This window comes from Microcaecilia unicolor, chromosome 1, assembly GCF_901765095.1.
Source record: "Microcaecilia unicolor chromosome 1, aMicUni1.1, whole genome shotgun sequence".
NCBI classification, from domain to species: domain Eukaryota; kingdom Metazoa; phylum Chordata; class Amphibia; order Gymnophiona; family Siphonopidae; genus Microcaecilia; species Microcaecilia unicolor.
This window is the reverse complement of record NC_044031.1, coordinates 268,137,061-268,148,811: the sequence shown is the minus strand read 5'-3', so window position 1 is coordinate 268,148,811 and position 11,751 is coordinate 268,137,061. Positions and strand designations below refer to the sequence as shown.

General features: G+C 44.1%; 1 protein-coding gene across 7 annotated transcripts in view; it reads right to left on the bottom strand.

The window, feature by feature from the left end:
• Positions 1–5,414: 5,414 nt before the first annotated feature.
• Positions 5,415–11,751, bottom strand: part of ATP2C1 (ATPase secretory pathway Ca2+ transporting 1) — a 291,909-nt gene continuing 285,572 nt past the window's right edge. For all 7 annotated transcript variants that reach the window (XM_030206388.1, XM_030206411.1, XM_030206380.1 and 4 more), the window contains one exon: positions 5,415–5,605. In XM_030206388.1, the coding sequence (XP_030062248.1) occupies positions 5,435–5,605 (171 nt within the window). In that variant the 3' untranslated portion in view covers positions 5,415–5,434. The remainder of the gene's footprint in view (positions 5,606–11,751) is intronic.

Below are 11,751 nucleotides of genomic sequence, written 5' to 3'. Positions count from 1 at the left end.
AAGGTATTTGAATAGGAGCTTCTTTTCAAAGCTCCCTCTCAGTCGCCATCTTGCCTGGCATGACTACATTTATGTGCTAAGAGGCACCCCAGTGAAACCCACCAGCTAAGATGACAAAATATGAGCATCAGAACACATTCAACGCAAATATGAAAATAACATTAGTGAGAAAAAGTGCACAGTACTAGCCATGAAACAGAAAAATGCTTATGACTGTAAATTTTGCACCTAAAAGTAGCAAGGTCCTGTGTGTCATTATTCCCACTCCACTCATAAGCTTGAGGACAAAGATGCTGTGCAACTGTTGACAACATCTTGAGCCTGTGAGTGCGAGTCATATGACTGCCATCATGGTAAATCTAAGTCATTTATTTACTTAAGGTTCATCTCTACCCCACAGTTTCCCACAAATGCAGGCACAATGTGGCTTCCATGAACTACAAAAGTACAGAGATACAACACATGAAGTGTACAGTAGAATAAGGATAAAACGCTAGCAGCAATTACTGATAGAATACACTTTTTCAAAAAGGTACGTTTTCAGCAGCTTCTTGAAAAGATGGTGGTCAGATTGCGTTTTTAGGTACAGAAGAAGAGCGTTCCAAGTCTTCGGGCTGGAGTAGTGGAATGTAGAGGCAAAAAGAAGCTTGTACTTGCTGGGTAAAGAAACAAAGCGTATATTTTTCCTATTACTTCAGAATATAGTGGGTGGAATTTGCAGTGTTTTTCCATCAACACAGTTGAGTAGTCTTGGAAAAGACAAACAAGCACTCCATCATAGGTGAGATGATCCTGAATAGCTTTAGCTTTGTAGGCCTTTGTAAATATAATTGTAAAACTAGACAATTATTATGCAATGCCGCACACTATTATCCACTCTCTGTCCCAGGCAGTATGCACACTTCAGGCGCACGTGACCCAATCCTTTGCACATTGGAAAAGTGGTTTCCAACCAGTGTTCTATCAGGGGCAATAGACAATATTCTGGGATGCCCGATATACGGAGGTTGCCACGATGGGACCTATTTTCTAGGTCTTCCGACTAATCTGTTTGCACTCGTACCTGCTCACTAAGGGCGGAGAGTTCAGCCTGGTAGGCCTGAAAGTCATCCTCCACTGTGGAGACATGGGCCTCCAGCTCACCAGTGCAGGTATTTATCTCCGCAATCATTTTTTCAATAGATTTGTCCCGCCAATTTCTCCAAATGCGGCTTAAGCACTCGCATCACTGCCATAAGGTCTGAAACCAACGATTCCAGAAACTGCACCGTGGATCCCGGTGACTCCTCTGCCATCTTGTTTTCCCCTGGCTTCCCCTGATCTTTGTCTTTTTTAGCTGATTTGGTGGACCTGCTTTCTCTACATTTCGTAACAAAACTTTTACATGCAACTAAGATAGCTTCAAAGTCGAGTCCCACTCACAGCATCATGTGAACCCCCTTAAGGGCTTAAACCCCCCCCCCCCCCCCCAAAAAAAAAAAAATGTTTATGCTTCTATGTGTTTTACCAATGTAAAATAAAGGGTAGCTTTGAAGCCAGTTGATCCTGTTACCCTACAATGTAGTGGTTGGTTGCTTTTAAAACTGGCCAGACTATATGCCTGAACGTTTTTTTTTTAAATTAAGGTGTTTTATTGATGAAAAGCAGAGCAATATAAAAATAAATACTAATTCTACAAAACAATAAACTATGAACCAACAATTGCAGCTACAGAAATAATGCCCAAGAAAGCAAGGCGAATAGTACACTCTGCCAAGTTGAATCAAAGAACAAAACAAGACCTCACTTTTTCACGGTTTTCAAACAGGTAAAGGAAGAGATTTTAATGTGGAACTTGAAAATTAAAGGTAGACAAATCTATGAGGCCAAATGGAATGCAGCCTAGGATACTAAGAGGCATATTTTCAAAGCACTTTGGGAGGCTAAGTTCCATAGGTTTCTATGGAACTTTGGGAGGCTAAGTGCTTTGAAAATGAGCCTCTAAGGGGCTCATTTTCGAAAGAGAAGGACATCCATCTTTCGACATGAATCGGAAGATGGACGTCTTTCTCCCAGGGTCGTCCAAATCGGTATAATCGAAACCCAATTTAGGACGTCTCCAACTGCACTCCGTTGCAAGGATGGCCAAAGTTCAAGGGAGTGTGTCAGAGGCATAGCGAAGGTGGGACTTGGGTGTGCCTAACACTTGGACATCCTTGACCCATAATCGAAAAAAACCAAGGACGTCCCTGATGAACACTTGGACATTTTCACCTATTTTTCTTACGACTAAGGCACAAAAAGGTGCCCGAAATGACCAGATGACCACCAGAGAGAATAGGGGATGACCTCCCGTTACTCCCCCAAGTGGTCACTAACTCCCTCCCACCGTCAAAAAACATCTTTCAAAATATGTCGTGCCAGCCTCAGATGTCATACTCAGGTCCATGACAGCGCATGCAGGTCCCTGGAATAGTTTTAGTGGGTACTGCAGTGCACTTCAGACAGGCAGACCCAGGCCCATACCCCCTCTACCTGTTACGTTTGTGGAGGAAACAGCGAGCTCTCCAAAACCCACCACAAACCCCCTGTACCCATATATAGTTGCCCCCCTTCACCCGTAATGGCTATGGTAGTGGTGTACAGTTGTGGGTAGTGGGTTTTAGGTGGGGGGGGGGGGGCTCAGCACACAAGGCAAGGGAGCTATGTTCCTGGAAGCAACTTATGAAGTCCACTGCAGTGCCCCCTAGGGTGCCCGGTTGTTGTCCTGGCATGTCAGGGGGACCAGTGCACTAGAAATGCTGGCTCCTCCCACGACCAAATGGCTTGCATTTTGGCTGTTTTTGACATGGATGTCTTTGGTTTCGAACATCGCCGAAAGTCAGAAACGTCAATGTCTAGGGACGACCAAATCTAGGGACGTCCAAATTTAAGTATTTGGACGTCCCTGATGGTATTTTCGAAACGAAAGATGGAAATTTATCTTGTTGCAAAAATATGGGTTTCCACGCCCCTGGATTTCACTGTTTTGCAAGGACGTCCAAATCGCAACTTGGACATCCCTTTCGAAAATGCTCCTCCACGTTACCACAGAGAGGCTCTGGCTGACCCACTGAAGGACCTCTTTAGTAGATCTTTGAAGGTAAGATGGTTCAACAGAACTGGAGAAGGGTGGATTTGAAAGTGGTAACAAACAGAAGATTGGAAACTATAGGCTAGTTGTCTTACATCAATGATGGAAAATTAATAGGAGTAGCCTAATGGTTAGTGTAGTGGGTTGTGGAACTGGGTTCAATTCCCACTGTTGCCTGATGGTCGGCAGTGGTTTGAGATCCTGGGGAACCTGGTTCAATTCCCTGTGCAGCTCCGTGTGACCCTGGACAAGTCACTTAACCCTCTATTGCCCAAGGTACAACAGTAGTACAATGCACTACTTAGACTGTGAGCCCACTAGGAACAGATACAGTACCTGTAAAATGAAACTGTAAACCGCTTAGGTTTAAGCGATATATAAGTACATGAATGAATAAACTTTGGTTTTTACTTGCCTTCACCTACCATTACTATTTATCATCAACTCTAGGATGTAAAATTGGAGGATCTAAATCAGAGGTTCTTAATTAACGGTGCCTGCACCTCTAATGAGTGTGAGAAGCGGTCAAACAGGGTGCAGAGAAGGGTCTTGAAATCTGAGACAATTTCTTGAAACCTTTTAGATAGAGTGAAGGCAGTTATTAGGACAGTTATTGGTATTGTATCTGTGTACTGCTGTAATTTTAACCACATGTTAGCAGTTAACAGCAGCATTTTTTTTTTAATGTCAACTTTCCTGTCAGTGCCTGAGCCAATCACCACTCAGGCACTGACAGGAAAGTTGACATTTAGCACTGAGCAGCAAATTACAGCCGCGATTTTAACACAACATTAATTTGCACTAGTTTTGCAGTAAAGTGAAGATTCTACCACAAACCTTTGAACATTGTCCTAAGAATCTTAACAGAAAGGGTAATGAAGACTCAAAGGAGATAAAGCAGGGATTGTAACAATTGGGTAGACAATATGAGCATACCTTAACACAAATGATAAACAAGGCTCTCTCAGAACATCCTCCACTGTACGTTTACAGTGCTTTTTTGTAGAAAAAAAGGTGCCGGTACTCATTGTGGGCAGGGTCACCACATGACTCCACCCCTATTATAGCCACACCCACATTAGCCACACACCTTATACCAGCCATGGCGCATATAAACAGACATCACTGAAAATATTATACTAGTATAGGAGAAAAAAATAACGTGATTTTTTTTCATTATAAATAATTTCTGTAAGCTGTTACAGCTCCAGTATACCCAGTGCAAAATAAGACAGCAGATGTAAATTCTCAAATTGGACATATTCCAAACAATAAAATGAAAATAAAATGATTTTTCTACCTTTGTTATCTGGTGACTTTGTTTTCTGATCATGCTGGCCCAGTATCTGATTCTGTTGTTACCTGTCCTCTTAACTCCGTTTCCAGGGCTTCCTTTCCATTTATTTCTTTACTTTCCTCCTTTCTCCTTCATTTCTTGCCCTACATCGTAAGTAAAAGCTGGGTCCTCCGCAGACTTGACTGTACAGTGGATCCAGCTTCTGCCTATTTTCTTCATCCATGTGGTTTTTCTCCTCTCTTCCTTTTCCCTCATCTCATCTCCTTCCGCACTCTTCCCTCCCCTCCATCCACCCATGTCCAGCGACTGTCTTCTCTCCCCCTGCCCTCCCCTCCAGCCACCCATTCCCAGCGATTGTCTTCTCTCCCCTGCCCCCCTCCAGCCACCCATACCCAGCAATTGTCCTCTCTCCCCCTGCCCCCCCACCCATATCCAGCGATTGTCCTCTCTCCCCTGCCCCCCCTCTAGCCACCCAGGTTGTTCAGTAGATTCTTCGGGGCAGGCAGGAAAGAACCCCAGTCTTTCCTGCCCGCTGCCAGCGCTAACTCTCCCGCGGCGCTACTGCATCGCTCTTCAAAATGGCCGCTGAGACTTCAGCAGAAGTCTCATGAGGCTGCCGCTGGAAGTCTCGGCGGCCATTTTTAAAGAGCGATCCGGCAGCGGGGGAGGGTCACCGCCGGTAGAGGGCAGGCAAGACTGGGGCTCTTTCCTGCCTGCCCCGAAGAATTCGTTGCCTTCTTCAGGTATGAGTCTTGACTGGGACGCCGTAGCTCAGGGGAGGAAGGGAGGGAGGAGAGCCGGCTCGCCCTGAAAAACAACCGGCTCTTGTGAGCCGGTGCAAGGGCTCCAAGCACACCACTGGACGGACCTCACAAAAAAGTTGCTGGTACGCCATATTGGTGCGTACCGGCACAAAAAAAGCACTGCATTTACACCATACATACAAAAGAAAATAACTTCCTAAAACAGCATTTGACCGGCAAATCATAAAAGCTACAATGCATTTATTTTCTTAAAAGCTACAATTAAGCCAAGGATAAAGTGATTTTCTCACCTTTTATACTCAGGCTTTCTGTTTGAAAAACTTTCTGAAGTGGAGGAAAGTAAATGACTAATAACTGTCCCATTATGGATCCAAGAACCGCACAACAAAATGTCTTGTTACTGCATAGTCCAATTTCAAGCACAGACTTAGTCTGTAAAATAAACAGATTATTGCTAAGCATTAGTTGTTTGCATTGACATATGTGGATCAAAACATGAATCCAGTTTCATAGCCTGGTGATTACAACACATATGATGTTTCCAAGTCAATGGAGAACTATAGGGAAAATGCAATGCCTTGGGAATAGTAAAGATGCACTCTTCACTCACAAACGATATGGTTATCAGCCCTTCTGGCGCTATTCTTTTATGTGTTAAGGAACAAGTTTTCAGACTTCTCCAATCCAGCCTTATAATTCCTAGTTGACGTTAAACTGGTGGCAATTCTGTGAAATGGGTCAGCGTGCAATGGACAGCCATGGGGATATTTAGGGATAGGGACACTGCAGCTCAACAGAAACCAGAAACAAAGGGTTCATTTCCCACATGGGTACCACAATTGTTTTCCCCCCCTCCAAAAAAAGTAATTAATGGCACATAATGACAAGTGGCAGCGTCTACAAACACTTGCTGTAGGCACAGCCTGTACGTGTTATGCCAGCAGTTTAAGTTGCTAAAGAAAATGTTTATGGCTCTACATTTTGGATTGGTTTGTCTTCTAGAAAACATAGTGCTACAATTCTCACAAATGACTATCTACCACGGTTCTTACCTGTTCAGAAAAAAAAAAGAAATATTGGTTGACTTTAGCTATAAAAAGAACAGTTGTGAAGCAGCAGGTGTGTTATAGTCTGTATCAGTTACTTGGTGTTTCCTATAGAACCTGAAGAACATTTGTCTTTTTTTTTCCAAAAATTTTTTTATTAGAGTATTAAACACAGAACAATGTCTGAAGCAGAACAAGAACAGCAACCCAACATATCTCCAACCACCCCTAACTTCCCCACCTCCCTACTCTCTCCCCCACCCCAAAAGGAAAAAACAGTGCTCAGTCAACTAATGCACAAGATGTGGGGCCAAACCGCCAGGTCTCATAGGCACATAAAACCTTGGAAAATATAGCTAGGCATCCTATCTCAATGCAGTCAATTTGGACATTTGGAAAAGAAAGCCCACCTAACAAAGAATGAAATACACGGGTGGTACAGTCTGTTGCCTCCAAGTCTGAGCTAACGCCTTCGCTGCCACAAAGAACATAAGAGTAGCCATGCTGGGTCAGACCAATGGTCCATATAGCCCAGTATCCTATTTCCAACAGATGCCATGGTCACAAGTACATGGCAGAAACCCAAAACGTGGCAAAATCGCCAACTTGTGCTATTTCACTGTTACCTCCAATGGCTTAAAATGGAGTAAACAATGCTCCACCCTGCAAGTACAGGGCTTGCCCAGCAACCATTTAAGCATATCTAATAGCAGTCCAATAGGAGCGGACCTTAGGACATGCCCACAATATATGATAAAAGGTACCTCTGTCCCCACAGGCCCTCCAGCATTGGTCAAAGAGCTGAGGATAAATCCTAGAGAGCCGCTCTGGGATCTAGTACCAGTGGTAAAAAATCTTAAAACCATTCTCAATAAGATTATTAGCTACAGAACCCTTAAACAAATACTGAAAACCTTTCTCCCAGTATTCTGAAACATAGGCAGAGATAAGGTCCTGTTCCCAGCGAGCAGCATAGTTCTGCAGTGGAGTTGTAAATAACAAAACAGCCATGTACAGGCAGGATATACTTCCCTTCCCCCCCCCCCCCCCCCCCCCCCCCCCACACACCTCTTATAGACCATTCAAGAGGTGTTTCTGCCAGGTCCAGCTCACCCCGAGCCCTTCAATATATAAAGTCCCTGTATTGAAAAATGTCCCTTGGCTCCAGGCCAAATTCATCTTAGAGGTCCGAGAACAATTGGAACACCCCCTCCTCCCATACTTGCCCAAGGGTCCCAAAACCCTGAGTGGCCCAACGCTTAAAAATCTAATCTCCAGCCCCCAAGTTAAACTGAGGAATATATTGTAATGCGGTCTGAAGGTGATAAAAGTTGATCTGGGAAAAATTTAATGTGGATCGTGTACTAGGTATTTAAAGGGCAGCCAATTCCCTGGGGCACCCGCTTTATTACAGACAGCAACAGGGTAGCACCCACCCAAGCATGCTCCCACAGTCTGCCCATTTTTTCAAAGTATTTGGTATCCAATTAGTCAAAATGTGCAACTGAGCCACCAGATAATACAAAATAAAATTTGGGACACCCATGCCTCCCTTAAGCTTTGGTTGATATAAAATACCTCTACCAACTCTCGGCAGCCTTTTACACCAAATGTAAGCAAAAGCCTTCTGATTGAGCTGCTGGAAAAAAACACTGTGGAATTGGAAGTAGCAAGTCCAAGCAGTTTTGGTAAAATCATTTTGATTGCCTGGATATGGCCCAACCAAGAGACTGTGAGGCCCTCCCAGTGGTCTAACTCCTCAAAGAGCTCCAGTAATTTAGAGGGAAAATTGGACTGATATAACTCTAAAGTAGCGGTAATATTAAGTTCCAAGTATTTAATGGATTTACAAAGGGAAAAGCCTGCTGTAAATTCCGCACCTCGGGAACCCCCAGAATAATGTTAAGGATTGCCCCGTAGTAAAACAAAGGGAAAAGCCTGCTGTAAATTCCACACCTCGGGAGACCCCCAGATTAATGTTAAGGATTTTGGATTTAGTCATGTTCACTTTAAATCCGGAGAATGCCCCTTAGTAAAACAAAGTCTCCCTGACTTGTGGTGCAAGTGAGTCCATAGGTTCAGTTAGTGTAAACAGAATATTGTCTGCAAATAATCTTGTGCTCTGAATACCCATTAAAAAGACCTCTGATGTCACCAGTCATCCTCACCCTCTGGGCCAACGGCTCTACAGCTATAGCAAAAAGAAGCGGGGAGACCACACAGCTCTGGCGAAGACCACCACGAAAGAGCTCAAACGGCTCAGTGTAGGAGCCATTTAAACTCAGGCTCGCCAGGAGATGTGTATATAGGAGCCTTATTCCATGTCAAATACCAACCTGTAATACCCATTTTATCCAGTACCAAAAACATAAAAGACTAATAACACCCTGTCAAAGTGTCAGTCGACAGGAGGACCATCAGGGTCTGGTCTGCCCGAGCTCGGTGGAGTAAATATCGATATTATCGAAAGGTCTGCCGCCCATGAATGAAACCTGCTGATCCTCATGGATAAGCCAGGGAAGAACCTCTGAAGGAGTTTGGCAATGATTATTGTAAAAATCTTATAATCGGCATCAAGTAGTGATACAGGTCTATAAGACCCACCTCTTGGGGTTTCTCCCTAGCTTTGAAAGTACCGTCACTGCTGCAAGCCACCAAGAATATGGAAGTTCAGATGCTGTATCAAACCCTGTAAAGACCCACAGCAGCAAGGATGCCAAAAGCTTACCAAAACTTTATAAAACTTATTATTAAAGCCATCCAAACTAGGGTTTTGTTATGAGGGAGACCTTCAACAGCAGCATAAATTTCTTCCAGATCAACTGGTCTATTCAACTGGATGGCCTTCCCCGAGGTCAAACTAAGAAGGCAGACCCCCCCTCCAAAAAAGTAAAAATATCGGCTTCCTCTGGGACATGCTCTGTCTATAGAGACTTCCTTTATTATCAATGACTCCCTCTCCACTATTCATCTATCCGCCACATACATTCATCCAATTATGAAGGTATTCTTATACTGGCGTAGGAACCTCAACTGTGCATATTGCCAATTCAACTTTTATGGCAATAGAACTTGCACACAACTCTTCATTGGGTCACCATGATGCCACATTTTACATATATTTTTTCTCCTTTTTATATTTTATTTTTTTATATAAATTATATTTGAATACTCATCTTATTTCAAAATATCGGACCCAGGGGTTGTTGTTAACGTCCGACATGCACGTTTCACCCTTCTCCAGGGCTGTCTCAAGGACTGACCCCTACAAAAAATAGAAATATATAAAAATACCTCCCAACATTAAATGGAATGTCTATAGGGTGATTATTTCCTCATATAGACCCTCCGCTAAACCATTCCCCACTTTCTTACCTTTCGCCGTCTTAGCGCCAGCTCTACTTAAATAAGTAAATAGTTTAAGGGTTGTTCCCTCGTAAACATGGCTGCGGCGTGTTTCTAACTGTCTTTAATAGTATATTATGGGTGACGCCCCCTACCTATGTAACAGGACCTGGTTGGCTACAGCTGTTCATTACTACATAATTGGATGAATGTATGTGGCAGATAGATGAATAGTGGAGAGGGAGTCATTGATAATAAAGAAGGATATTAATTTTTTGGACTCCCAAGAGTGGTTAAATTAAGAACTAGCCAAAGAGACATATTTATAATAGCACTCTGTCTATAGAGACTCATAAAAACAAGAGAGCTCAGTTTCTATCTGGGATACAGTGGTGCATTCCTCTGCTGTAATATACAATTTTGTTCAGCCTGCTTTTTAAGCTTGAAGACCAGCAGGTGACTAGCCTTACTGTCAAATTCAAAATGATCTTGTACCTTCTGCAACTTTTCAGTAATCTCAGGCATCTAAACCTCATTGAGCTGCAAACAGAGTATGTAAATGCTCTAGACAGGACTGATCAGTTGGATCCTGTTTATGCTGTGCCTCTACCTGGGCTATTTGACTATATAGAATGTTCCTGATCCTTGCGCTATTTATGTAGATTGGACTGGAGAACTACAATACACCCTTGCATCACAGCTTTTAAGGCTTTCCCAGAGTACAAGAGGATCTATATCCTCAATATCATTAAGGTCTATATATTCCCTTAGGTATTTCTGCAGGAATTCCATATTTTTAGGCTCCAAAAGGAGAGTGTCTGAGGTACGTCAGTACTGCCGACCAGGGCCGGCTCAACCTATGGACCAAGTGAAACTTTGGTCCATAGCGTCGACACTAAAGCGTCAAACGCTAATGTCACCAACCCATAGGTTAAGTTGGAGCCAGGCAAAGAGGGAGCGGCTCTAGCTTGCTTACCGTCACAGGCGTCACTGGCTCTAGGCTACTCATCACTGAAGTGAACATGTAAGAAGTACCCTGGTACGATGCTGGATCAGGGTCGGCCAGCCAGCCAGCCAGAGAAGAAAAATAAAGATGCTGGATTGGTGGGGGGGAGAGAAAAAGAAGGGGATATGCTTGTTTTGGGAAATGGTGGGGGGGGGGGGGGGGGGGAGTGGAACGGTAGACATAGGGAGGACTGGTATGGCAGAATGGAGATGGTGGATCAGCATGGGGGACGATAGCTATTGGAAGTGGGTGGGGGTGGAAAGAACAGGAACCCAGTAGACAAAGGGACACTAAGGCAGTTACTGGACCATGCAGGGGGCAGCGTGACAGGGGAAATGCTGGGCACAAGAGGGTGGAATATGAAGACAGAAGGGAGATGTTGGACATGAGGATGGGGAGTAGGGAGACAAGGGGAATATGCTGGATGGAGGGGGAGAGGAGATGCTGAATAAGGGAACGATGGAAAGAAAAGGAATATGCGTGCTGGGGTAAGAGACATGGTGGTTATGGGGAACAGGATGATAGAAAGGAGATGCTGGATCATGATAGGAAAGAGAGGGTAGGTACTGGAATAGGATGGGGAAGATGGTTGGCTAGCTGGCTTAGGAAAGAGGGATAAGGAAGATGCTAGATCAGGTACAGAGGAAAAAAGGGACATGGGAGGATGCTGGACATAGGGGTTTGTAGGGTGAAGGAAAACACCAGACATGGGGTGAGTAGGAAGACAGATGGGATATGCTGGACCTAAGGGAGGGTGGCAGTAAGAAGACAAAGGGGGTTCTGGACATGGAAGAGGAAAATAGGGGAGATGCTGACACAGAAGGGGGAGAGGGACACAGAGGGATGCTGGACATGAGGGGGGATTAGGGTGATAGGGAGAGATTTTGGATGAAGGGGGAGAGATCTTGGATGAAGGTGGAGAGAGAGAGTTGATGTGTTGGTTGAAAGAGGGGGAGAGAATATGCTGGATGGAGGGGGCAAGAGATAGAGGAGATACTGGCCAGAAGAGTAAAAATGGGAGGGGGGTGCTGTATAGAGGGGAGGAAAGATACTGGAAGGGAGAGGGTAGAGTTAGCAAAAAACTGGAGAATCATAGGATAAGGGAGATGGAAAGCTCTAAGTAGAAGCAGATAGACAAAAATAAATGGAGGAAAACTGAAAAGAAAAGGTAAATTCAGAGA